Below are 25,572 nucleotides of genomic sequence, written 5' to 3'. Positions count from 1 at the left end.
AAAGTGGGGAGGGAAACTCTGCCAGTTCACTTGGGTGGCAGATATTTTTTGCTCATTTTTTGATAGTCTGACATTAATAAGCCAGCATAGTTTGTGCCCTGTATTGGTTGCTCATGCATTTTTTTTTTAAATTGAAGGAGTTCATCCTAAGCATTTCCTCTACTGCTAAAAAATATGACCTTAGGCAATGAATTGTCACTAGCTAGCAGTCTGTGAGTTTATTCATTCATTCATTTATTCATCCATTCATTCCTGCCTTTCCAAACTGGTGGATTCAATTTCTCAGAATTCATTCCGACAACAGAGTTATTTGAAGCTCAGCTATTTTTGCAAACAGAGGCTTATTTCTGGTGCCCCAGGAAATAAGGCATTGTAATTAGATGACTTCAAAATGTTGCAACACTCCACATTAGAATTATACTAATGTGTGAATGGTTCTCTAGCAGCTATCTTGGAACTCCTATGAATTCTCATACTGCATACTTAGAAGTGAAAGTGTGAAGTGCTGGTAGTACCCACACAGGTAGCAGCAAAACATATCTGTAAGGAAAAGTCAATGTACCCTCTTAGTTTTCTTGACACTGTTTTCAAAAAGAATAGTAAGTACATTTAATATTAATTTGCATAGTGAGATTGCTCAAACCCATAGCTTGTTGGTTAGGAACATAAGAATGCCACCTTATACTGAATCAGAACTTTGGTCCATCTAGCACAGTATTGTCTACACTGGCTGGCAGTCACTCTCCAGGATTCCAGGCAGGGGACATTTCTACCAGGGATTGCATCTGAGATTGGGTTGCCCTACGTCTGGAATTTTCCAGACATACCCTGAATGCTGTTGCTGGAAGAAGTGTCTGGGCGGAAATTGGGAAAATGTCAGAAAAATCTGGACATATGGCAACCCATGTCAGCAGTGCTGTTTGGGGTGTGATTTTACTTTTTAAAAAGCTCCAAAACATCCTCTCTCTCTCTTTTTTTTGCTATTTTGCCTGAAAAGCTCAACAACTTTGCCAGAAAAGCTCACTAACTTTTGTTTCACTTTTTGAAATATGGTGACACTATCTTGAGACCTACTTGCAAAGCAGATGCTTCTGTTACTGAGCTATAATCCTTCCTTAGTTTTGCTGTGATAGCAGACTATGGTTTGCTTATAACAGGAACTCATCAATTAAGCCCTGTGTGTAAGAGGAGTGGTGAGGAAGGGGGAGCTCTTGAGCCAGTTACTTGTTAAAACTCATCAAATCTATAATCTGGAAGATTGTTCGAAAACATCCATAGTCTTGAATTAGTTTCTCTGGTAAGAAATGGCTCTTGTGTTAGAAAGCTATGGCAGAGCAGATGTACTCAGTAACAATAATGACACCACTGACGAGACAAACACTTTCATGATGATGCATGGGAACACTAACTCCAAACTGCATTGTTTAGCTAATGCATGCTTTCACTCCAGTAAAGTGCAGTGTCACATAACTGAAAGTAAATCGAAGAGATCATAGTTTAGAAAATATGACAAAGTTGAAAACTTAAAGCTGCATTATGCAGTAATATCCTTTTAGAGATAAATAATTGATCCAAAAGACTACGTCTGTGTTATTATATGTTTATTAGGTATACTTTTTCCTCTGGTTGGCAAACGAAATCAAAAACTTGCTAAGCCAACATTTCTTTGGGGACACGTGTGTTTCATCAGTGTAACCATATGTTTTGAGTACGTGCTGCTTAAGAAAGAGAATACAATGAGATGATACATTGACATATTTTGGCGATTCAACAGGGAAAATTTCAGTGGGTTTTATCCAATTCTTTGGAGTACATCCATTCAAATCCATGAACCTAAGCTAGTCATGCTCATTAACTACAGTGGGCCTACTCTGTGTAGGGCTAGCATTGGATACAACCCAATGTCATAATTGCTTTCAAGGCCTTCCTTCATTATAAGTGTATTGCACAAAAAAATGTGCATTAGTTTCTCATTTGTTCTAATCAGATTTCATATTCTCCCTCAGCTTCTCCACTGGACTATTTCAGCTTCTGAGTAGCAAAAGCACAATATGCTCAGTTAAAACATTAATTGCTATTGTCATTTCTGTGTATAATTTAATTTTACTTGAATGTGACAGGCATCTAGAATACTTTATATCTATTGTAATACTTTGGAAAGTATGTCGTCCCCTGCAGCACAATTCTAGTGTAGGAGTGCTCTTTTAACCACGGTATGTAGATTTTTGAAACAAATCACAATCAGGATTTGCCTCCTCTGTTTCTCTGGCATATAGCCCATGGTTTTGTTGAGTGCATGTATGTGTACAAAAACATATTTTTCAAACATTTACCTTCCACTATGCTAGAGCATATATCTATTACTGTTTTTAGAGGATCAAGGAGTGTGATTTAATCTATGTTTAAAATAGAATAATTCTTTATTTTTCACAAGAAGGCTGTTCCTATCCTTTACACATACTGACAGAATATTATGCTGTTCTCATTGAAAGGGTTTATCATGCAAAGACTAAGGGCTTACTTTTATTGATCATGTAGAAAGCCACTTAAGTGACAGGAATGCAGATTTACCCAAGTCAGGTGTATAAGCAATAGTTACAGGAACAGTATCTTCTATAGACCAGTTGAGGGTCACTATCCAGTTCCTCCTCCACCTTCAGAACTATTTCCCCCCATTCATATGCAAATTTAAGTGATTAATGAAAACTCATACGACTGATCAACTAAATATGGTGAAATGGCCTTAGTGCTTATATGCAAAAGGTTCCCTCCTGAAAATCTGATCAAAGTACAAATAAAAATAAAAATATTCAGATAATAAAAAAACAAATAGATGATCATCCTGCTCAAAAGAAAATGTCCAGTGCAGTTTTCAAATCTTTCTTCTTTGCGGCTTTGAAAGAAAACTCTGAGAAATAAACTTTCTAAGAGGCTACAATTTTCCAAGATTAGCACAATAAAAAAGAGTCGTTCTCTAGGAAGAGTGCTTAATACAGTAAGTGGGGTACTTTTTTACTGAATATTTTGTTCCATTTGTGATTTATTCAGAGCACATTTAAGTTTATCTTCCCATACTTAGGTGTTTGGTGCCTGAATAAACGCATGAAGTGTGTGTGTGTAGGTCAGAACATGTAGGGTAGTCTTTACCCTTGGAGGCCATGTTCCAGCCATGACTCGGTTCTGCTGCATATTTGGTAGGGAGCCAGTTTGGGTACAGATGTAGGGCTATTTCATAAGGGTGGGAATACCGACTGTCCAGGATTCTCATCTCCATAGATTGTCACTGAACCTGCAGCATCAGGAATGTGGCCGGTGTGTTTGTTGGTATACAGGGAATGGGTCTAACCTGTTTGTTCTTGTTTGGCATCCATGTCTACCAGATATTTGAATAGGCTTCTGTTTGTCTTTTAGACCATGTACCTTTAGCACCAAGGACAGCACAGCATTTTTAGCTGACTATCATTTTTTGCTTTGTTGTTGTTGTTGTCTGGTTGTTTCCCACCATCTCCTAGCTCCTTCTTTGAGAAACCCAGTCCTCAGAAGTATCACCTCTCCTGATAAGTCTAGGATTAAACCAAATGAATGAGAGCCATGGGATAAATTTTGTGAGACTGGAATAAACAAACATGAGACACTCTGTATTTCTTAAATAAGAACTATGGATTGTTACAAACTGTCCAGAAAATCAAGGCCAAACACCTAGACTGGTGCAATACCAAAATGTTGAACATGTTACCTCAGTTTGCCTTTGGAACCTTGCTCCCTCCTGAGCCTATGAGATGATGAGGCAAGTATGAACTACTGCCTGAAAGCAGAGTGTGTATATGATTTATTGAGGGTGGCATCTGATTATGTCATAGTCAGAGAAGACCCATTAAAATAATGACTAACTTAAACCCATTAATTTCAGTGGGTATACTCTGAGTATCACTAAGTCACATGCTGCCCTTTATCATAGTGCTGTTAAAACTGCAGTAAATAACTGAACACAGTAGCGTTGACATTCTTCCATAAATCGCTGCTGCTAAAAATGTAGTAGGCACAATAGGGAATTTGAAACAGAGCAAATGGGAATGGGAAAATGTCTGACGTGATACACGATGTGTAGCTTCCAACCCTATATTGTAATCTGACCTCGCTAAACATGAACATATGCAGTCTACAAAGATGATAATATTGGGAAGTTATAATATTATAATTTAAATAGCAGTACAGGGGTACCTCTGGTTACATACTTAATTCGTTCTGGAGGTCCGTTCTTAACCTGAAACTGTTCTTAACCTGAAGCACCACTTTAGCTAATGGGACCTCCCACTGCTGCTGCACCGCCTGAGCACGATTTCTGTTCTCATCCTGAAGCAAAGTTCTTAACCCGAGGTACTATTTCTGGGTTAGCGGAGTCTGTAACCTGAAGCGTATGTAACCTGAAGTGTATGTAACCCGAGGTACCACTGTATCTAAATGCAAATAATCTCTTAGTCTATACATGAATAATTTCTATATAGTTATTTTTTCTTTATGCAGTTTTTTTCTAGATCACTCTAAGGCAGCTGTCTGGAGCATAGTGTAAAATGTCTGTGCCGAAGAACGCCATGATTTCACATTGTTTAAAAAGTAAAGGGTTTGCTTTGTTGCACAGATAGCTGTGCAGGTGTACAAAGCTCTTTCAGAATGAGCTGGAGTGATGTAGTGTGTGAATTATAATTCTGAAAGGCAAATGAAAAACATATGTAGCCAAACTACAGCCTGTGGGTGGCTTTGAGGTAAGTATATGATGCTAACAGCTAGATTCAAATATGGTCATGATGGGAATGTTAATATGTATGGAAAGACTGATCATATATTTGTCCTATAGTGCAAGTATGTGATGGAGTCATCTGCAATTGAAAGTTAGCTAGGTTCATTATAAACATTTTTTTTTTTTTTTACAATACCACATCTTGGAAAAAGATGCAAGAACCTCTTCAGGGAATTTTGTTCAGTCTCAGAACTAGGCACAACAATTAAAATCCTCTTAAACATTTCTATTTCTGATCACCCAGCAAGAACAAAAGTGACATGGAAAGGTTGAAAGTGTACTTTGAAAGAGCAAAATAATTTGTGTATTTGACAAAACTTGCTACCTTTATCATCTAGCAATTTCACTGATACCTCCTGGCTAGGTTTTGCTTTGGATGTATTTAAATGCATTTTTATATTTTATTTCATTTCTTCAGTTATTGGTTCTTTGGATTCCTTCTTCACTTGTTTTACTATCAATTTACACTGGCTTTGTCAGAGTGTATGTTCTCCTTCACCACAGTTTACACCAGTTGCTTAGTTGTAAAAATATTTCTTTCTGCCTTTTATGGTTTTTGTTGACTACCATTTAACCACATTGTCATAATCTTGGACTTGTTTGCACCCTTTCTAATTTGTACTCCACCCAGAGGAAGGATCACTGTTGATGTGTTTTTTGAAAAAAATATAAATGAATGCAAGAACGTTGCATTTTCTTTATAACAGGGTAATTTTGTGTTTTTGTTTTGTGCCTAATGGAATGATTTATTATATGACTCCACCCTGTGCTCCAAAAAGGAAGAAGGCTGGAGTAGAATGACATCAGAAAATAAAGATAACTTTGCTCCCCCCCCCATATAATAGTTCTACATGTTTCTATTCTTCCTTGGGTGCAGTGCTAAATAATGTAGCTCCAGCAGCAGCTATAGAGTACTGAAGAAAAGGGAGTATCTTTGGCTGAAAATTCTCCCCTTATTAGAGGGTCTGGGGCCTTGAGAGTTGTGGAGGATGATGCTTGGGAGCAGGAAAAACTTAATGCAGCTGTTGCATTGTTTGAAGGCTGCCTCATTGTCTTTCTCTACTCTGTCAAATGTAAACATCATTGAATAAGACCAGGCACTTCCAACAGGTAGATCGTGATCTACCGGTAGATCACTGGACATCTGTGGTAGATCACTGGTAGATCACTAAAAAAGGTAAAGGACCCCTGACAGTTAAGTCCAGTTGCAGACAACTCTGGGATTGCGGCGCTCATCTTGCTTTACAGGTCGAGGGAGCTGGCGTTTGTCCGCAGACAGTTTTTCCAGGTCATGTGGCCAGCATGAGTAAGCTGCTTCTGGCAAAACCAGAGCAGCGCATGGAAACGCTGTTTACCTTCCCACCGGAGCAGTACCTATTTATCTACTTACATTTTTGGTGTGCTTTTGAACTGCTAGGTTGGCAGGAGCTGGGATGGAGCAACGGGAGCTCACCCTGTCATGGGGATTCGAACCGCTAGCCTTCTGATCGGCAAGCCCAAGAAGCTCAGTGGCTCAAACCACTGCGCCACCCAAAGAAGTTCAACAAGTTTGGCTCCCCTAAAAAAAGCTAAGCATTTTTTTCCTGCACCCCCCGAAAAACGCGGCTTTCCTCCTCCCTAAAAGAAGCTCAACAACTTTGACCTGAACCCCCCCAAAAGGCGGTGGTCACTGCCAGTTTTTAACTCTGTGAGTAGATCACAGTCTCTTGGGAGTTGGCCACCCCTGAATTAGACTAATCACATCAATTGACTTTGTAGCATATTCTGGTTGAATAAGTTGTAGCTGCACAGAGTCAGTTACTGTTCTTTGAAAGATATTTATAATCAAGTTGTATAATTTTGCCACTCACAGGATTGTATTCGGTGCTTTCAGTCTATGGGTGCAATGTCTCTTGTATTAACAGAGGTCCATTTATAAATGTTGGGCAACAGAAGAATCCATCACAACAAGTCGACTTGTGAAATAATTGTGCAACAGTTCTTTGTGTACATACAAATAACACTTTTCTGCTTGTGGAACCTTCTGCACAAGAAGATCTGCCTGGCTCCCTTCAATTTCGTTATTCATTGGATGTACAGTGGTACCTCTGGTTATGAACTCTTCTGATTACGAGCTCCGCTAACCTGGAAGTAGCTGCTCTTGGTTGCGAACTTTGCCCCAGGATGCGATTGGAAATCACGCACTGGAGGCCCCATTAGCGAAAGCGTGCCTCAGGATAAGAATGGTTTCAGCTTAAGAACAGACCTCTGGTCTGAATTATGTTCGTAACCAGAGGTACCACTGTATACCCACTAATCTTAGACAAATTTCTGTAAAGTCAAATGTAGACAGTAAAATGCAGGATGAAATGTGATGTCTTGATTATCTTACTGATAATATAATTGCTTGGACTACTTCTTCTTCTTCTTCTTCTTCTTCTTCTTCTTCTTCTTCTTCTTCTTCTTCTTCTTCTATTAGAATGTACCCCCACAACAATCTACATTGAGTGCATTTTGTAACTATTTTGTCAGGGATAATAATAATAATTAATATGTCTGCCAGTTCCCTAATGTGTAGAATTTTCTATATCCACAGAGAAAGAAATTTTTACACAAGGGTGGGGTACAAGACCTTTCCCATTCTGATAGCTTTAGCATATTGCTCAAGAATGAATAGTATCTAATGTGGGAGCTTTGGGTACAAATGGACAAACTTAAATGTGTATCTTTATGATGCCTGTTTCATAGCTAATATCATAAATTAAAAATGCTCTAAGGCCTTGCCAGGCTACCTTTGAAAAGAGGTTCTTTCCTAAAGGGGTTTCTTCCTTTCTAAATAAATAAAGAGCAGAGTAACAATTGCCAGTTCACCGTCTGATCTCTAGAACTTCCTGTTAAGCCCAAAATATAGTGCAAGAAACATGCTTGGGCTGCTGTTTTAGAGACTTGATGATGTGATAGGAAGGATATGTGCAACATCAAAGAATGATCTTGTTATACTTCTGAAGCATGACTTCTGCAAGTCCAAGTGAAATAATGGGTGCTCATTTTTCTCTTGAATGTGGCAAGTTTAATAGCCTTGGATTGTTTTTCATTAGTGGTGTTCCAAAACTTTCCTTCATCGTACTTGCGGCATAGACGTATTGCGTGTCCATGTGCCTTTTTCATTATCCGGATTTTTCTTTCATTTCTCAAAGCCTAGCTCCTATGTGATTCCCTGCTGGTTTATTTTAGGCCAAAGCTGAATAATTTGGAATATGATCAAACTTACCAGCTAGACTCGGGTGGCAAACAAATGTTCCTTTTCTTTTGCATTGTGCTAAATGGGACATTTGTTTTACTCCTAAAAAACACAGCTAGTATGGGCTTGTTTTAGGAAAATAGCAAACTCCAGGTCAGAACTAAAACAGGGTGATTTTCATTTTTGGCAAAACACCATTATTGCTGTTTTTGTTTCTTATAGCTTTTTATGGTGATCAGATATCTAATCTTCAATTGCCTTTCAATAAAGTAGGTGAAATAATTCTCTTTGGAACAGCAGATGCACAGAAATTGGCACCATATGTATGTAATCCACCTGACAGCACAGCTTTTTATAAGCTCCCAGCAGCCATCCTTACTAACATTTCAGGCAGCAAATTCCAGAGAAGGTGTCATTTTCTTGCACCCAGACGCCATCTCTCTGTATCCTGAACAATGAACATTGTACAGTGGTCAAAGGGGCCCTGTTTAGGTGTGAAAATGTTTGAAGTAGGGCAGCTTTTGTTAAGGCACACATACAATACGTAACTACAAAGGTTTGTTACATCACGGCTACTGCTATGTTCTACCTCTGCTAACAGAGGCAACAGACCTTTGAATACCAGTTGCTGAGAATCATAGGTGGGCAGTGTTGCTGTGCTCAGGTCATGTTTGCTGTCATCTAACAGGCATTGGGTAGCCACCGTGAGAACAGGAGGCTGGACTAAATGGGCCATTGGCCTGATTCAGCAAGCTGTTCTTGTGTTCTTATGTTATTAAGCAGAGTATGGAGCACAGTTCAATTCAGAGCTATTATTTAAGAATACCAGATAAAGCATGTTCATGCTTGGGGAATTCCTAAACCCTTTATTGCCTGAAGAGGAAAACAAAGTGGCATGGATAGTTTCCAGAAGGGTAACTGAGTGAGTCTGCAGCAGCAAAAACAATGAAGTCTTCATGGCATCTTAAAGACTAACACATTTATTGTGGCATAAGTTTTCCTGGATATGAGTCAGTGAATGCTTATGCCATAATAGATTTGTTAGTTTGTACAGTGACACAAAGACTTTCTGTTGGAATTGATAGATATATTGAACACACGCCATATTTCCATTAACTGCCTTTGAAACACCCTAACTCCGAAGCTTCCTTTGCATGTAGCCTGAATGGTGTAGCTGGTCCCACACTGACCTCCACTTACATGATACCTTTTACAGTGGCTTTGATTGCATAGCAAGCTGTACTCTACTGGCTCTTTACATGAACCTCAACTGGTGTAGAAACAAAGTCAAGTTAGGTAGAAGTATTGACTTGTGTCCGGGATAAGTTAGAGCAGTCAGCCTCATGGAAGCCTTTTAGTGATACCTGATCTGGGTTTAAAGACTGCTCAATGTGAGGGGAGCAATATTGTAATAGCCAGCCCCACCCACAACTGATACACATTTTTCTGAATGTCAGAAGTGAGTTCATATATGTGTAAGGGGGGGGGGCGTGTAGGCTCTTTTCAGGCTCTGTTCATGTCAAACAAAGATGCATAGGTCAGGGGATGCAATGTAACACCCATTCATCCAACATGAATACGTTCATTCTACTTGGATCTACTGTCTCTAAATGGCTCATGTATGTCTGTACTGAAAACGTTGTCTAATGTGTGAACATGAAACAGCTGTCACTCTTTTCAGGCTCATAGTTTTAATGAAATTTAACAGTGTCTAGAAAAAGTCAACTCATAACAGAATCGAATGGTAGGTATAAATGAGATTTCAGATGGCCAAATGGGAAGAGGCCAAGGGCTAAGATTCCAAATGTAAAACTGGCATTGTAATGGGCTATCTCGCGGGATTTGTGTGAGGATAAATATCGTAACGTTCTTTGCACATTTACAACCAGATAATAATTTCGCATTGGCTCCTGCTGTTTACATTAACAAAATGCCTATTACCTATTAAACCTCCACTTGAATGAACTAGAGAGTAACTGAATACAACCTTGCTCAGCTTGTATTTAGATTGCATGTCAAGTCTTCCGCAAGGTATCATTTGATATATCTGTTAAACCATTTCTGTTTCTCTGTGAGGCAATTTCTTTCAAACAGACCCATAATAACAGCTATTTGAAAATTGAATCAGGTTGCAGATATATATGGTTTCGAGTACAGCTGCTGTTTAAACCATAATATCTTGATTTAATACAAAACATGATGCAAGATGGATGTATAATAATTTATATACCATAGATAAAGGAAGGCTGTGTGAGAGATGCAGATAATATTTTTAAGAGAAGGTTGCTCAAACTTTCTTTTTCTTCCTTCTATCAAGCATAACTATTTATTTTGCTATATGAACTTATAACAAAACTAATTATAATTGAATGGTCACATTTAATCAATAGAAAATGAAGAGCAAATAACAAATCCTAAGCCAATGGAAGTTCTGTAGGGTGTCAGTAGGTCATATGAGCAGTAGGTGGTATGACCAGCTGTCATTAAAAAAACCAATAATTCTAACAAAGACATTGCTTTTGTGTGGCAAACTGAATTTATTGTGTTATATACCATCCAATTTAAAACTATAGAGGTGTTCAGTTTGCCATACATACATGCTGTAAGCATAAGAACTTAGCTAGATCAGACTGAAAGTCCACCTAATCCAGCTTATCACATTCAGTGTAGGCCAACCAACTGCCTCTGACTTTGTTTGTCATATGTTCCAAAGAAACTGTAAGTCTCTAGTGCCCCGAAGGAAACTAAACCTAGTGGTAGTGCAACTTTTGAACTTCCTCTCCTTTTAAGGAAGTAGAGAACACAAAATAATAGGGATTTGGTTCTTACCTGTGAATTTTGGACCGGCAGTATGGAAGACTATGGTGTAACACTTCTGTTAGTTGCTAATAGTTGTATGAGCTCATCCCCTGTTTGATGTTTATTTGAATGTTTACTGGGAGTACAGAATTGAGACATCATGAAGGCTAATGCCCAGAGGAACAACATAGATGAAAAATTCTGGATAAAAAATAATAATCTTGGTCTCATAGCTATTTTGGTCTGCTGATGAATGTATTCTTCATGAAACTAGGCTTGAGCTCTGTGTGCTATTGGAAAATGAAGCCGTCTTTGAAAAGGAGACTACAGAAGACTCTGAATCTTGTGCACCTCTTCTTTCCTATCAGAAGGTAATAAATGCCCTTTTATTTATCTTACACACACACACACACACACACACACACACACACACACACACGGAACAGGGAACACTTCTAGATCTGAGGACCAGGGTGGGCATTTACTGAGGCTTACCCCCTAGCAAAGGACCCACTGATTTTCTCTGGAGCCCCCCAGATTTTGCTGTTTCTCTTCCTCCCTACTGCTGTCTGTTCACTTGTTCCTTTTAAGTAAGTGAGCAAGGAACAGCACTTTCCAGTCCTCTTATCCTCTCAAGCTAAGTGGCTCTATGAATTAGGCCTAATGGAAAAGGGCAGGTGAAAGGGCTGTAGATACAGGAATGTGAAGGACATGGGTCCATGCAGAGAGGGACCCCACTCTGGGCATCTTGCCCAAGGGCCTGCCAAAACCTGACGCTGGCCCTCCTGGAAATTATACTGCTAGTTTTGAAAGAAGTGGTTGGTAAATACTACATACATGTTATACAACCCCCCTTCCCCTGCTTCCTGCTTGTAGTAGCCTAGCTTTATTGGTTATTCTATTCCCAGAGTGGAATTTTTTGCTGCAAAAGGCTGGTAAGAATGTGAGTGACTGTTTTTTCCTGTGTTCAGATGTAACAATTTCAAAGTACAGTGGTACCTCGGGTTATATACGCTTCAGGTTACATATGCTTCAGGTTACACACTCCACTAAGCCAGAAATAGTGCTTCAGGTTAAGAACTTTGCTTCAGGATAAGAACAGAAATCGGGCTCTGGTGGCGCGGCGGCAGCAGGAGGCCCCATTAGCTAAAGTGATGCTTCAGGTTAAGAACAGGTTAAGAATGGACTTCCGGAATGAATTAAGTACTTAACCCGAGGTACCACTGTAGTGGAGCACTATAGTAGTGCTTAAAGCAATATTTCTAGGAAAATCCAGTTCTACAAGGGAGATGATTACATAGAAGTTTGTAGGGCTGATTATTATTGATTATTAAAATAGTTTATTCTGTGATTTTGGTGATTTTGATAATTTCTAGTTTTGTAATAAACCTGTAATGGAATATATTGTTGTATCTGTATCTGTTGTGAATCCATGCTGAGTTGGGGCATTGCAGAAAAGTGGAATATAAATCAATCCAGCATGAGTTGCCTCTCTCAGATCTCAATCTGCTGGAACTACCTGTTTTTGTTAGCATCTGTCTGTCTCAAGAGACAATGGAGTATGCTTCTTTAAGCCAAACCACTGCATTAGCAGCCCCAAAGTGACTTCCCTAGGGTTCAAGCCTGGCCAATGTGCATGGAGGTCCTGGGTTGCCTATACAACAAGATGTGGTCTAAAGGAAAGCAGAGCAATACAGTTAGCACCAGTTTGGCTGCAGGAGTTGCTGGAAGGAGGCATACAAGGTGCCATCCTCCATCTTAAGGACTCCACTTCATATTTGTGTAGGGTTTACTCCTTAGTCTTTTCTTCTCCCAAAGATCCACAAGGCAGCAGAGGTTTAAGATCCGAGTTTTCCTTCTCCTAGAAGGGCTACCCTCCCAGGGTAGGGAAGCTCTATCTGCTCTCACCTTGCACTACAGCATGTACAGAAACCATCACCTTGACCTGCTGAATTTAGATGTCTCTCTCCCCCCCTCCCAGGACCTTTGTCCCATAGGGTAAAGAACTTCAGTGAATTTTTCTGTGCTAATAGGTTTTCTTGCTAGAAATTGCACCTGGTTGCATTGCACTGCACAAAATAATAGTGATTCATCTTTTCTATTGCAGATCAGAGTTGAAAAACTGCCTAATCAGCAACGGGTGACCATGTTGTTGGGTCACTACACTACGGACCCTCAGTATCAGCAACGCTTCATCAATCTGGTAAGAGCGGAGCCAGCTCTGAAAACAAACATTTCCTCCACGAACAATGTGTTTGTTATATTTTCTCTTCTGTTTATGACGGCTCTGTCAGCTACACTGATTTACATAAACACTGCCAATCCCGGGACGCTACACTCTCAACAAAAGTAGCCGAGTACAAACAGCATTCCTGAGTTTTAATTCATATTATATAAACATAACAGATGTTGATACGATGAGCCAACAAGAAAATACAACAAAGGCAACCATTTCAAGGGGGTTTGCGATTAAAACACGTTCCAGATTGGCGAAAAGATCCAGTGTTAATGGAACAAATCATTTAAATGTCAGCGTTTGACTCCTATGGAATTGCAAAGACACAATGTATAGCGAAGCTCTTGAGTTTTCCCTGCTCTCAAACAGCACAAGGAAAAACTTATTTTCCTGTCTCTGTATTCCCGTATATATTTTCATATTCCACTGCTGTGTTGGAAAGCTAAAGTGGGAGGCAGCTTTGTTTGGATCTCTCATAAAGTGACTAGAAGAATAGCACCTGCACTGTGTTGTCTGTGAATGACAATATTTTATTTATCAGTAGCTGGAGGACAGCCTAAGGACTGCCTTATGTCTTTCTACAAGCATTGTCTCCTACCTATGGCACACATGCAGCAACCTCATTAAGGTGATTTTGGTTAACCTTGTGGTTGTGATATAAGAGAGGTGGCAGATGGTAGGTATGTTGGATCCAAGTGGTTGGGGGCTTTCTGGTTGAGGGCTTTCCAGTTTGTGTCTTGAGGACCATGCGGAACCAATATGCAGATCACACTGAGCAGTGCTGTGTACATTTCCAATGGAGCAGTTCATCAGGGGCAACCATCAACATGAGTTGAAGCTTCTGAACAGTTGTCAGGGAAACCCCAGCAAGAGTGTTTTGCAGCAATCTAGCCCGGGAACTATAAAAATGTGAGTGATTGTCACCAAGTGAGAATGTTTCTTGACTTGGGGTGTTTGCTTTTAGTTTTAGGAATTGTGTATCTGCATTAAACTTTCTGCTGTGACAATTCAGTAAATGTAGAAACAATGGATTTAACCTCAAGGCCACTTCATACCTGATGTTTCCTTGACCATGAGATCACCTCTCTGCACATCAGCTTCCTGACTGGCTTGGTTGTGGCAAAATACACTTGTGCTGTGCGTCTAGCTTTTCCTACACAGAAATAATCTCCATAGCTTTATGTGTGAAACCCTGGCTCCGCTTTATGGAACCCATCTTCATGTAAGAAGAACACCCTATGTCAGCGGTTCTCAACCTGTGGGTCCCCAGATGTTGTTGGACTACAACTCCCATCATCCCTGAGCTCTGGCCTTGCTAGCTAGGGGTGATGGGAGTTGCAGTTCAACAACATCTGGGGACCCACAGGTTGAGAAAGGCTGTCCTATGTGAAGTGACTCTTTGCTTTGCTTGTAGCAAAACTGGTGGCTGCAGTGGTTCTTCAGCCAAATTACCTTGTATTCTGAGTGCCAGAGTGGTATTTAAAATTGCCTTCTTAGAAATAGATTAATTTTATTTCCCCTTTTTGTTCTTTTGTTCTTTCTTTCTGCAAGCGTCTGCTGTGGAATGCTGTAGGATGTCATTAAGAGCAATGTAACAAAACCTCACTATAAAACGTATTTGGTTTAACAAACTGCCACATGCCTATCAAAGCCACGCAGAACTCTTGAAAGTACCACTGGAGTTTAGCTTTAACTGCCCTTCCCTGTATGATCTGTGTAGATTCCTGTATCAATGTGAAATTCTAGTGAAAAATAAACCCCCCATTATACCATTTTTAAAAAAGAAATAATTTGAATGTACAAGTGAGATAAAACAACCACCACCACTGCAGTGTGGTCTTCTTTCATTTGGGAATTAAGATATGATAAGGTTACACCTGTTTTTTCTTAATGTGTCCTTTACTTTATCTTGCAGGAGCCCTACATAAACAAATCTGCAGTGTCGGTTCAAGCCCATTTCTCACTGCAACGCACATACATCATATTTCGGTCTCTGGGCCTTCGGCACCTGACAGTTGTTGATTTGCAGAACCAGGTTGTTGGGATAATCACCAGAAAAGATCTGATATCTTTCCAGTTGGAAGAGAAGCTGGGACTCCAGCAGTCGTCGAATCAGCTTCACTCTGATGATGAGCTTTTAGACTAGGAAGCAATCTGAACAGGGAATGCTCAGTTTAATTTCATAATGAACAAGTATGTATGTTCTTCTTTGAATTTGGATGTGTGTGTATTACAGTGTATCCTCTGCATATCGGACGGATAAGCCTTGCCTAATTCTCCCATTTACTAAATAAAAAAATAGAGACAAATAGATTATCCAGGCTTTGAGTTCATACAATTGGGATCTCATTCTCAACTCACACAGTTCTTTCTCATTCCAATCTCAGATAGGATATAATAATAGCATATAAGGTGCAAACACGAATCATTTTCATTGATTTATGTATTGCTTTATTTTGTGGAAATTTTTATATTGCAATGTTAACATCTTGTTTAAATCACATAGGGATGATGTGTCTTAAATGGTATAAACACATCATTAATAATTAAGTATTCCTACCTAAAATCGTAATAAGTGTGCTATTTCTTCCTTACAAGATGGTACTAAGGGCCAAACTACATGCGACTTTAGTTCTTAAGTGCAGGCTTCTTCCTCTCTCTCTCTTTCTCCCCTTCTCCCTTTCCCTCTCTCTGTCTCACCCCACCCTAGCCACTGCAGGCCTCCCAATCCAGATGACTGAGTGGCTTTAACTCTCTCTCTCTCTCCTGTCTTTACCTGGGGGTGCAAGGGCTGCGGGGCACCCCGGTACCAAATTCTAGGGAGCACCAAATGTATTCCGGGGGGGGGGGGTCAAATGTATACCTACTGTATACCGGTCCCTCTCAAAAGTCCCCGTCCCCCCTTTCCATCGCTCTGTTACTCCATAGCGACGAGTCAGGAAACAAAAGCAGTTATTTCTGTGAGCGATTTTCCTCCCCCCAAAAAGGTCAACAACTTTGAATTTGACCCTCTAAAAAATTTGGGGGTGGCTAAACTAAATTTGGGGGTGCTGGGTAGATCTTTGCACCCCGGTGGCGCATATGCTAAAGATGGCCCTGCTCTCTCTCCGCCCCTGCCCCCGGTGTGCTCAGGCATGGACTGGCCTCCTGCATTGCAGGGGGTTGGACTAGATGACCCTTGTGGTCCCTTCCAATTCAATGATTTGACTCATATATTCAATGAGTCTATGAATATGATAGCAAGATTCTATGAATGTGTATCATGAACTTCCACAATGGGTAAAAGTAACACGTCTGTAAAGGCACAGGCTGTAGTACATCCAAAACTCTGTTCACTGGTTCTTCCATTTCCCCTTCCTTTTCCTGTTTTATACTATGTGATTTGTACCAATAAATGAATAAAGATGCTGCTCATATATGAGAAATAAAGAGTGATCACCCTGAGTGGTACATGGACACTAGACGAACAGGATAGAAATGTGTATATTCATTATCCTAAGTTTATTAAAGGCTTTTCATTAGTAATGATTAAAATATTGCATTTTTTTTTAAATTAGCAAGGTTGGTGAGTATGGCATTTTATGCTAAAATATTAACACCAGCAGATTGTTGAGATCTTCATAGGATAGTTCTAATGTGGACCATCCTTCTGCTGGTTGGGTTGCAAGTACATTATCATAGAACAGAAACTTTGCTGCTAGTGCTACAACTCTGAAACTCTCTTCACAGATTGGCCCACATCACTATTCTTTTGGACACCAAGTAAAGATTTCCTTGCTTTTGAACACATTATTTTGGATAGAACTGTCTCTGCTTATTGCTGTTTTTCTTTTTTTTTCTGTTTTCCCTCTTACAATTTGTCATTTGCCCTCTTAAGGATCTGTTTGACTGTAATGGCTATATAGACATTATTAAAATAAGTTCAATTATTTTGGGGTGGACCACTTACTCAAATGGTGGGGCCAATTTTGATTCCAGGTTCTACACAAATACATCTATTTGCTGCTTGTTCTATCAAATTTACAGAAAATGCACTGCAAAATGTATTATGCGAAATAAAAAAGGTATAGCAAACAGAAAGATAAATTTTAACTTAAGAAAACAGAGGCAAAATCCTTTACATTACCAGATTTTGGACTACTCTCTATTTTTTTCCAGCTGGGTTGAGATGGTACCAGCCTTCATGTTGGTGGAATTTTCTCCCTAGGTAAATGGGTTCAGCCTGTAACATTATTGTGCAACATTTATGACTAGAATCTTTTCCATTTTACTAGTAAATAAAAACCTGAATAAGTTCTGTTTGATCTCATCCCAGTGTACAAACACAGAAAATCATTTAAAAGCTTCTCTGCCATGATACTACTTGAATATCTGTTTCATCCTGTGAATAATTTTATTAGATTTTATGCAAGCAAAGTAATAAGGGAAAAAACCCTTCAGGAAGTAGATGGGCACAGATTATTTAGACAAAAGATAGGAGGAGTATCAAGTTGGGCAGTGATCTCATGCTAGACACAGAATTACTAGTAGGTAAATATTGAGGTTTTTAATTAGCATTGCTTGATGAAGTTTTCCGTCATTGCGATCTTTCCCTGAATTTTGTTGCAAAATTCAAGAAAAGAAAAGAACAACAACAACAACAGCAACAACAAAAACCCTTGAGTTTCAAAATGGGGGTAAATGGTTTCTTCAGGACCCTGATTCTCAAATTCATTTTGGGCAGGGGAGCACTGAAGACATAAATCCTTGGAGAAAAATGGTAGTAATGGGGAAAAGGAGTGTAGCCTATGGAGAAGTGCAGAAGTAGGCCTTGGGCACACACAGTCAAAATATCTAGGCTTAGTCCTGTTTTCCATTTATGGGTGGCAGTTTATTTTTCCAGTTTCTCAGAATCATTGATTTATTAACCAGCTTTGCAGCAGATCAGCACTGTGGCTGTCCTTTCATTCATGCTCCTTTCATAAGGTTGCCAACTTATTTTCTTAAATGTTTGCCAGAGACGCCACATGTCACTGAAGATCCTCAGCTGTGCTGTCTCTAATAGGCAGACAGGCTCTAGAGCTAAAAGGCGAATGCCTCAATGCTTTTGGCAGTCTGGTCTGCAACCCTTCATAGGCTCCTTCGTGAATTGTACATGTTTGTGTGCGCACATATGCAGAAAGTAATGTATTGGTTAAATGCCTGCAGCTTCTTTTTGTTAGACATTTCCACAATCAGTATTGTTCAATTGAAAAAGGAATGAGACAATCTTCAAATATCAAGCAGAACTTAAAAAAAAAAAAGATGATTGATTACTGACATGATACATCTCATCTGATTCCTACGAAGTTAGCCTCCGCCAGCAAGTAGGTTCGTGACAATAATTCACTCAATTGCTTTAGTGTAAGGTTTGTTGCCTTTGGCATCCAAATATGCGAGATGATGCCAAACAAAAGGGTGTGCATGCAAATGCAAAACAAAATGGCATACTGACACCTTAGCACCAACCCATAATTAGGAATAAAGTGAGCAGAGACTGAATATAGTTAGTAAATTTAACATACCACATTGATTATAAATTGGAATGTTAAGTCTTAAGTGTATACATGATCTTGGATGGCAAGTCCACGGGAACTGTGGATAATCTGAAAACAGTATGGGAGCAAGATATAGAAAGAAAAATAGACCCTATAGTATGGAAGGCAATGTGGTCAGAAAAGCCATTCAAATAAGTGTTGGCACATGTACAAGAAATCTCCCTCAGTGTTGTACATAGATGGCACTTCACCCCACTAATCCTGAATCCTGATGTCATGAATGGGCAGGACAACTGAGAGGAGGAAGGGGATCTCGGTGAGGGATGTAGCTGCAACTAGTTCACACCGGGGCAAAGCTGGGGGGGGGGGAGGAGGAGAGGTTAGGGGCATAGAAAGTACTCATGCGGTGACAGAAGATGACAAGGGGATGGGGGGGTCAGTGCACAGGAACCAGGGCTAGAAGGACCCATCACCAGAGCCAGAGGGTCCCCCATCTCCATGAACATGGTGGGCTCTGAGGTGTAGGGAGCAGAGGGAGCAGAGGCAAGCAAGGGCCCACAGCCCAGCTCCCTAGCTGGCCAGGTGGGGCTCGTTAGCTCTGGTAGGAGCTATGTGATTCCTCAGCTGGAGTAGGCTTGGAGCAGGTGAGGGTCACATGCCTCGTCAAGCCCAGATGCTGCAACTAAGAGTCAAGGGGCGAAAGGATAAGCAGAGCTGAGGTGCTGTGTCTGCTTAATTTTCCATATTGATACGCCACAGCTTGGGTGTCCTAGAAATTCCATGGGACTGTGCTCTTCGGGACTTAACTCCAGGTTCCCTGACCAATTGGACTATTGGACTACTTGCTAGCATGTGCCCTTGGGACTGTATACACCAGCAGGACCAGTTGCCAGGGGTTCAAGACACATTGATCAGGAGGTAAGGTCATTATGTTGGAGAGGATGTGGGAGTAAAGGGTCTTTCTACTATTTGTTATGGTTATTGCAAAAAGGCAACTATTTTTTTGGGTGGAAGCATTATTGGAAATGTCAGAAGTTACAGGTTAAATTATTGCATGTAGACCTAATGCCAGCCTTGCTACTCACCTATGACAGAAAATAAAGACCTATGACATGTAGAACTGCTTACCTTTAGACTAAAGACTGGAAGACTGGAAATGGCGAGGCAATGGAAAACGATGTATAAACTTTCTGTGGTCAGGAGGTACCAGTAACTATGTTGCAAGAAGGCTACCAAAGAACAAGAGACAGACAATTAATTTGAAACCTATCACTTTTTGGGGGTGGGATTCGGTCACGTATTGGGAAATTCAGGTTGCACAATGATAGGTGATTGGGAAGTCTTGTGCAACGTATATGCTTTCTCCCAAAACTGAACTTCTGCAGTAATGAAAATGATGGGGAAATGTACAGAAAAAGTGTGGGATTACACTTGCTTTTATGCGATGTCATCTAACCTCCTTGCAAACAAGTTAGAATCAATGGCCTACATAAAAATAATAAATAGACAACATTGTCCAATTTCTCTGTGAAGAACTCAGGATAAACGCTCAATAAATGTGTCACTTGGAAGCACCCCAAGTTAGCACAGAAACTGCCAGCCATGGAACATTTCAAATATTTTCTCAGTTTATAGCTAAGATAAATGGGATTGACAGTTACCTGATGGAAAAATTGTAATAGGTTGCTGTTTGTCATTAACGCTGCTGGGTTATATTATTAATAAACAGGGATTCTGGTATGCAGCATTAAATTCCAAACCAAGAATGCCCCTTAAAGAAGGAAGCAGAATGTCCTGCTTGCTTCCACCTTGTTTCCTCCAAATTCAGAGTGTGCATTTTAAAGGAACCTATTGTGTCCCTGTTTTATTAGCTTTCGGATTTTTTCTCAGTTGCCTTTTCATTACTAAGATGTTTGATTTGATATATGGAACCCACCTGCCAGAAGGAACCACTAGATGCCACTCTTTCCAACATCTTCACAAATCTCGGCTGGATTTGCTTAATGAACTGAATGAGTCACAGGCACACAGCCCACCGTGTTTGAATAGAACTGTAGCACCACAGTACTGCAGAAATGACCTCAGTAGATGTTTATCGTTTTTGGATCATTTTCAGTGGTTTTGTGCCAAGGTAAAAGACGATACAAGTAGAGCTAACGTCCCAGGGTATGATTTTGAAAACCTCCACTTGCTTAACCCTTGAAATACTGTTTTCTGAAGAGAACATTATTGACAGAGGCTGAAGGAGCAACTGGTCGTTCCATTCCGGGGGGGGGGGGTGAGGGGCTTTCTGAATGAACTGGAACTGCAAGCCAGTAGCACATCTGCTGAGCATTTGTTGCAATTTGGTTCACGGCTGCTTCTGCATCAGCCTATGTCAGGTCTAAGGCCAGAAAGTGCAATATTGCAAATCAAGTGGTTGATTTGAGGTTTCATGGATATAATCAACTATCATTAGTCAACACTCAGTTATCTGAATGTCTCGATTCAGTATGTGATCCTCGTGTACTTTGTAAATTACACTTCTGTTTATCATTCTAGATGTTTATTTTGGTGTTCACAGAGTAGCATTTTGTTTTACGCTCGCCTCAGAGCGCTTGAATCATGGCCAATATTTAGAACTCCAGCAATTGAAGCCCATGCACCCAATAAAAATAAATAGCATAACAATGAACTAAAGGAATATTGCCACATGTGCAAGAATATTAAATCGAATGGGTGGACCGAATAAGATTATTCTGTGACCTCTTTATATAATTAACCATGCACTGAAGCTAACTCAAAACAATAGATTTTCAAAACAGTGTTATATCCTGAAGTTGAAAATAAGTGTGGAATAGTCCCTAAAAATCCATGGTTGAGCAAGAATTCCCCCCCCCCAACATCTCAGAATATCAGGTTTGCCCCTAGTAGCTAGGAAGGTGGTGAATAATTTCTGTGAGGAATTTTTATATGGTTTCTGAAATAAATGCAGAACTTGGATTGGCTCCAGTCTTTGCTCCCATGGCTGGAAGTGGCTGCTAACTAAGCAGAGTTGGTGGGGGAAAAAAAATCTCTGCAAGGTGAACCCCAACCCCTTGTTTTCAAGGACCTGATCCAGAATGCAAGAGATAGGATCAGGAAGCATCTGAAGATGCTGTCATTGTGAAGAGTCATGAGCATTTCTCATATGTATGCATGCAACTGACCACCTTCCAGGAAATTTCATGAATGTCTGACATCGATTCAAACATTTTAAAAAGCATGTGGTGCACAGTTACTGTATCACTTTGTAATGAAGGTGGAGTGTGCATGTCTCAATATTCTCCACCTCTAGAAACAATCTAGACGGGCCTTTTATGTTTATGGAGTTTGTGATGTAGTAAAGTATTTAGAAATGCAACTTTGACATGCATTATGTGAAGTGGTACAGACCTAGAATGGGTTTTTTAAAGGCATCTTGTGACAGGCACCTGATTCTCTGTAGCTACACAAACGTCCATCTTATGACTCCTTCTCTATCCATGTTTGTTAATGATGTTGGCATCTATCTGTCTTGGGCTACAGTTGAGGAGTGATTGTTTGTGGGTGAAATCAAATAATTGGAGAGTTACAGTGCCTGCTGTGGCTGTAGGGACTGATACGGTAGAGACACTTTGCCTAATGATAGAGATGGCCTTGGTTTAGATTGTGAAAGTCATGGGAATTAGTTTGACTGCATAGCTGCCATAGTTTGCTACATCTGGAGGAAGAACTATTGGCTTTTGCATTCCTAATTTCTCCTGAGTTGTCCCATGGAAAATCACTATTAACAGTTCGCAGACTAAAACTGTGGAGTTATGGGGCCATAGTAAATGTTTTTATATCTCCAATGTTGCTTATGCCACATGCAGAAAGTTCTGAGGCAGATCAGAGTATGAACACCTCACAAGTTCCTCCCTGTCCTTCCCTAATGGGAGAAGGAGAAAAAAGCACAGTCTACCTATGGTAGGGGGAATATGGCGTCAAGTCATTGGCAAGATCTTAGGCTCTGCCTATCCTTATTTTATGGGTGGGACTTGAGAATGAATGACAACTGTATATGGGAGAAACAGTAGACTTTGCTTACCTTATGCATTTGTAGCACAAGGATGTCTATAGTACTCTGGGCTAGATAATGGCTGCTGTGTTCTGTATAACATAAAGACTTGCTTCCAGCAATGAAAACTCCTTGGCACAGATAAGGTCATTCTGATATTCTCTCATTTTCCTTCAACATATGCCTAATATTTATACTTCTGATATTCAGAAATATTCAAGCCAAACTGAAACTAATGGTAAGAAATAGCTTTCCCAACCTCACACTTTAAAATAGTTTAAATTTGGCAAGATGGCATATGCTTAAAGGTAAATGTAAGAGAGCATAGAAAGAATAGAGAGAGATTCCTTTTCCAATATCTCTTGAAAATGAAAGCAATGTCCCTCAACAGACATTGATTAAGTGAGGAAAAATGAACTTCCACCAAAATCATGAAATGCATTTGAATTGTGCCAAGTGTTTTGTTGTAAAATGATGAGATCCCCTTTCTTAGCAGCTCGTATACTTTACCAGTAACACATGAAGTATTTCATTATCTCATATGTTATAGCTGGCACACATCAATTTTAGACAGAGAAAATGCATGCATGTTATTTGTTTATTTGGTGGTTTGTTCTTCCGTGTGTTAAAGCTGACAAATAAATGGTAAGGTAATTACGTTATTTGGCACCAAGAACACCTGCTTAAGTGCATAATTCTCCAGAAGACTGTTACTAATTTATGTGTCTCACTGATATACTGTGAACATTGTTTGCACATATAACCAGGCTTAAGCAAGAGGAATCAAGAAGCAATTGTTGCCAGGCAGATGGCTAACTTAAGTCACAGGCACTGTGGGAGGCAGTCTGCCTCTGAATATCAGTTGCTGAGAATCACAATGCTGTTGTACTTGATCCTTTCTTGAAGGCTCCTCAAAGGTATCTGGTTGGCCACTGTGAGAACAAAGTGCTAGACGAGATCTTGGGCACCACTTAAGATTAAGTCCAGGGTTGCCACCCAGAGATTGTCAGTAGTGCAGAGGAGTATAGGCTTTTCTGTAGTCACAGCTTCTTGATGCTACGTTTGTTTTGCAAATCAAACATCTGGGCTTTGTTCCATGCATTTGTATGTAGTTTACCTCTTAGCTCACACTCCAGCTTCTAGACAATTCTTGGTTTGGCTGCATATAGCATCGTTCCTCAACCTAGTGCTCTCCAAATGTCTTAGAGATAGCCAACAAGGTGCCTTCCTTTTGTTATTGGACTACAGCTCCCATCAGCCCCAGCCAGCATGAACAAAGATGGGAGTTGTAGTCCAAAACATCTCCTAGCCATCTCCACTGTATTACCCATTCAAGATTTAGAGAGGTTTGTGCTATAGTCCTTCTAATAAGCAGCCATATTTTGCAAGCTATTTGATGTGGTCGAACTCTAAAAAGATTTCATGAGCACTATTTCCTTCAGGGTATTTGCTGGTATTTCCCCTGGAGTGTCAATATTGTAAATGAGGTAACAATTAAACTAAAACAAATCCTATGAACTTAAGTATTTAATATATAGTGTGGAAATAGCTTATGGAAAAAATGTGTCAAAACTTTATACCACTAACTTTTTTTTCTGAGATAAGGGCTTAGGTCCCAGAGCTGCCAATTACTTATAAAAGCTGAGACAAGCATGTTTACTTGGATGTATGTCCCACTGTGTTCAATGGTGCTTACTTCTGGGCAGGCATATATGAGACTGCCCTGTTAGACTCCTTCCTAGTCTTCCTGCAGTGATCTCCTGGAACGAACTGAAGACATACATGCATTTGCAGCTATAGTATTGAGAACTCTGTGCTTTCACATTTTGTTTAAAGCCTGTTGCTTTGCTTTCCTTTTAAGAAAATGTAAGGGATTTGGAGAGCAAAGAAAGAAACTTCTAGGTGACCTTTCTCATTTTAATGAAAGGCAGATTTTTTACTCTGGAGTTTTAATTCAATGGACCTGGACATTAATTTAACCTTTACAAGTTCTATTTTAAAGTGCATTAAAAATTATCTAGATCATTGCTAAAATTGAAGTGCTGGAGTTCACTTATAGCCTTTGTAGTGCTTAATGTTTTAAAGCTGACCAGAAATTTCAGATCATGAGAATAACATATCATTAAAGTTCTCTATTGTGCCCCAGCACACTATGATTATATGGAAAGGACAGATTAATAGGGAGTTCTAAGTGTGCTTACTCAGAGGTCCTGCTGAATTCAGTGGAACTTACCATTTAGTACGTGTGTTAAATTTGTTTTGTTTCTGAACTTACCTTCAGTTTCTATAAGGCAAAGAACTACAGTACTAGACCAAAAATTTCAAATATTTAGTTTTGTCTCTGCAATTACAAATGGATATGAGTTTATTATTTTAGAGTGTGTGTCTTGTGTTCTCGGCAAATGGCAATTCTTTTGATTCTTTGGAGGAAGTAATGACATTTAGGATGCACTCCTAAACACATTTGCTGGACTGTAAGTCTCATTAGAAACAATGGTGCTTAAAAGCTGGATAAATATGCATAGGTTTGTATTGCACAAGTGGTAGCCAATATAAGTTTGTGGTATAATATGTCCCATTCCCTTCTTGCAGTGCTTGACACAATGGCCTGGTTTTCATGTCATGCTAAACCATGGCATAGTGTTATATGTGGATCTAGTTCAGCAGCATAACTATGGTTAGAAATTACTCATTAATGAAGGTTTATATCTGATTTATAAACTGTAGTTAATTTTAACCATAGCTTAGTGATGTGTGCAAACCCGGACCTCCTCAACTATGGATACGATAGGAGTAACCAGTACTCAAAGGCTTCAGATTTGTGAGTGAAAAGCGGCCAAACACATTCAAACTGCTGTCAAGGCTCAACTGCTCTTGCTGGTGTTTTTAACTCTTCTGTGCAGCAAAAAAACAACAACCTATGGTTTAGGTGATTGTCTTGCAGAT

At 39.8% G+C, this 25,572-nt stretch overlaps 1 protein-coding gene across 1 annotated transcript in view; it reads left to right on the top strand.

The window, feature by feature from the left end:
* The window catches only part of LOC310713766 (chloride channel protein C-like), a 66,559-nt gene extending 50,840 nt beyond the window's left edge, over nucleotides 1-15,719 (top strand). The window contains exons 14-16 of the mRNA XM_083518263.1: nucleotides 11,092-11,188; nucleotides 12,925-13,020; nucleotides 14,969-15,719. Coding sequence (XP_083374389.1) covers nucleotides 11,092-11,188; nucleotides 12,925-13,020; nucleotides 14,969-15,199 — 424 coding nt within the window. The 3' untranslated portion in view covers nucleotides 15,200-15,719. The remainder of the gene's footprint in view (nucleotides 1-11,091; nucleotides 11,189-12,924; nucleotides 13,021-14,968) is intronic.
* Nucleotides 15,720-25,572: the final 9,853 nt, after the last annotated feature.

This window comes from Podarcis liolepis (assembly GCF_965112155.1).
Source record: "Podarcis liolepis genome assembly, chromosome: 8".
NCBI classification, from domain to species: Eukaryota; Metazoa; Chordata; class Lepidosauria; order Squamata; family Lacertidae; genus Podarcis; species Podarcis liolepis.
The sequence above is the reverse complement of the archived record's forward strand: the minus strand, read 5'-3'. Positions and strand labels throughout refer to the sequence as shown.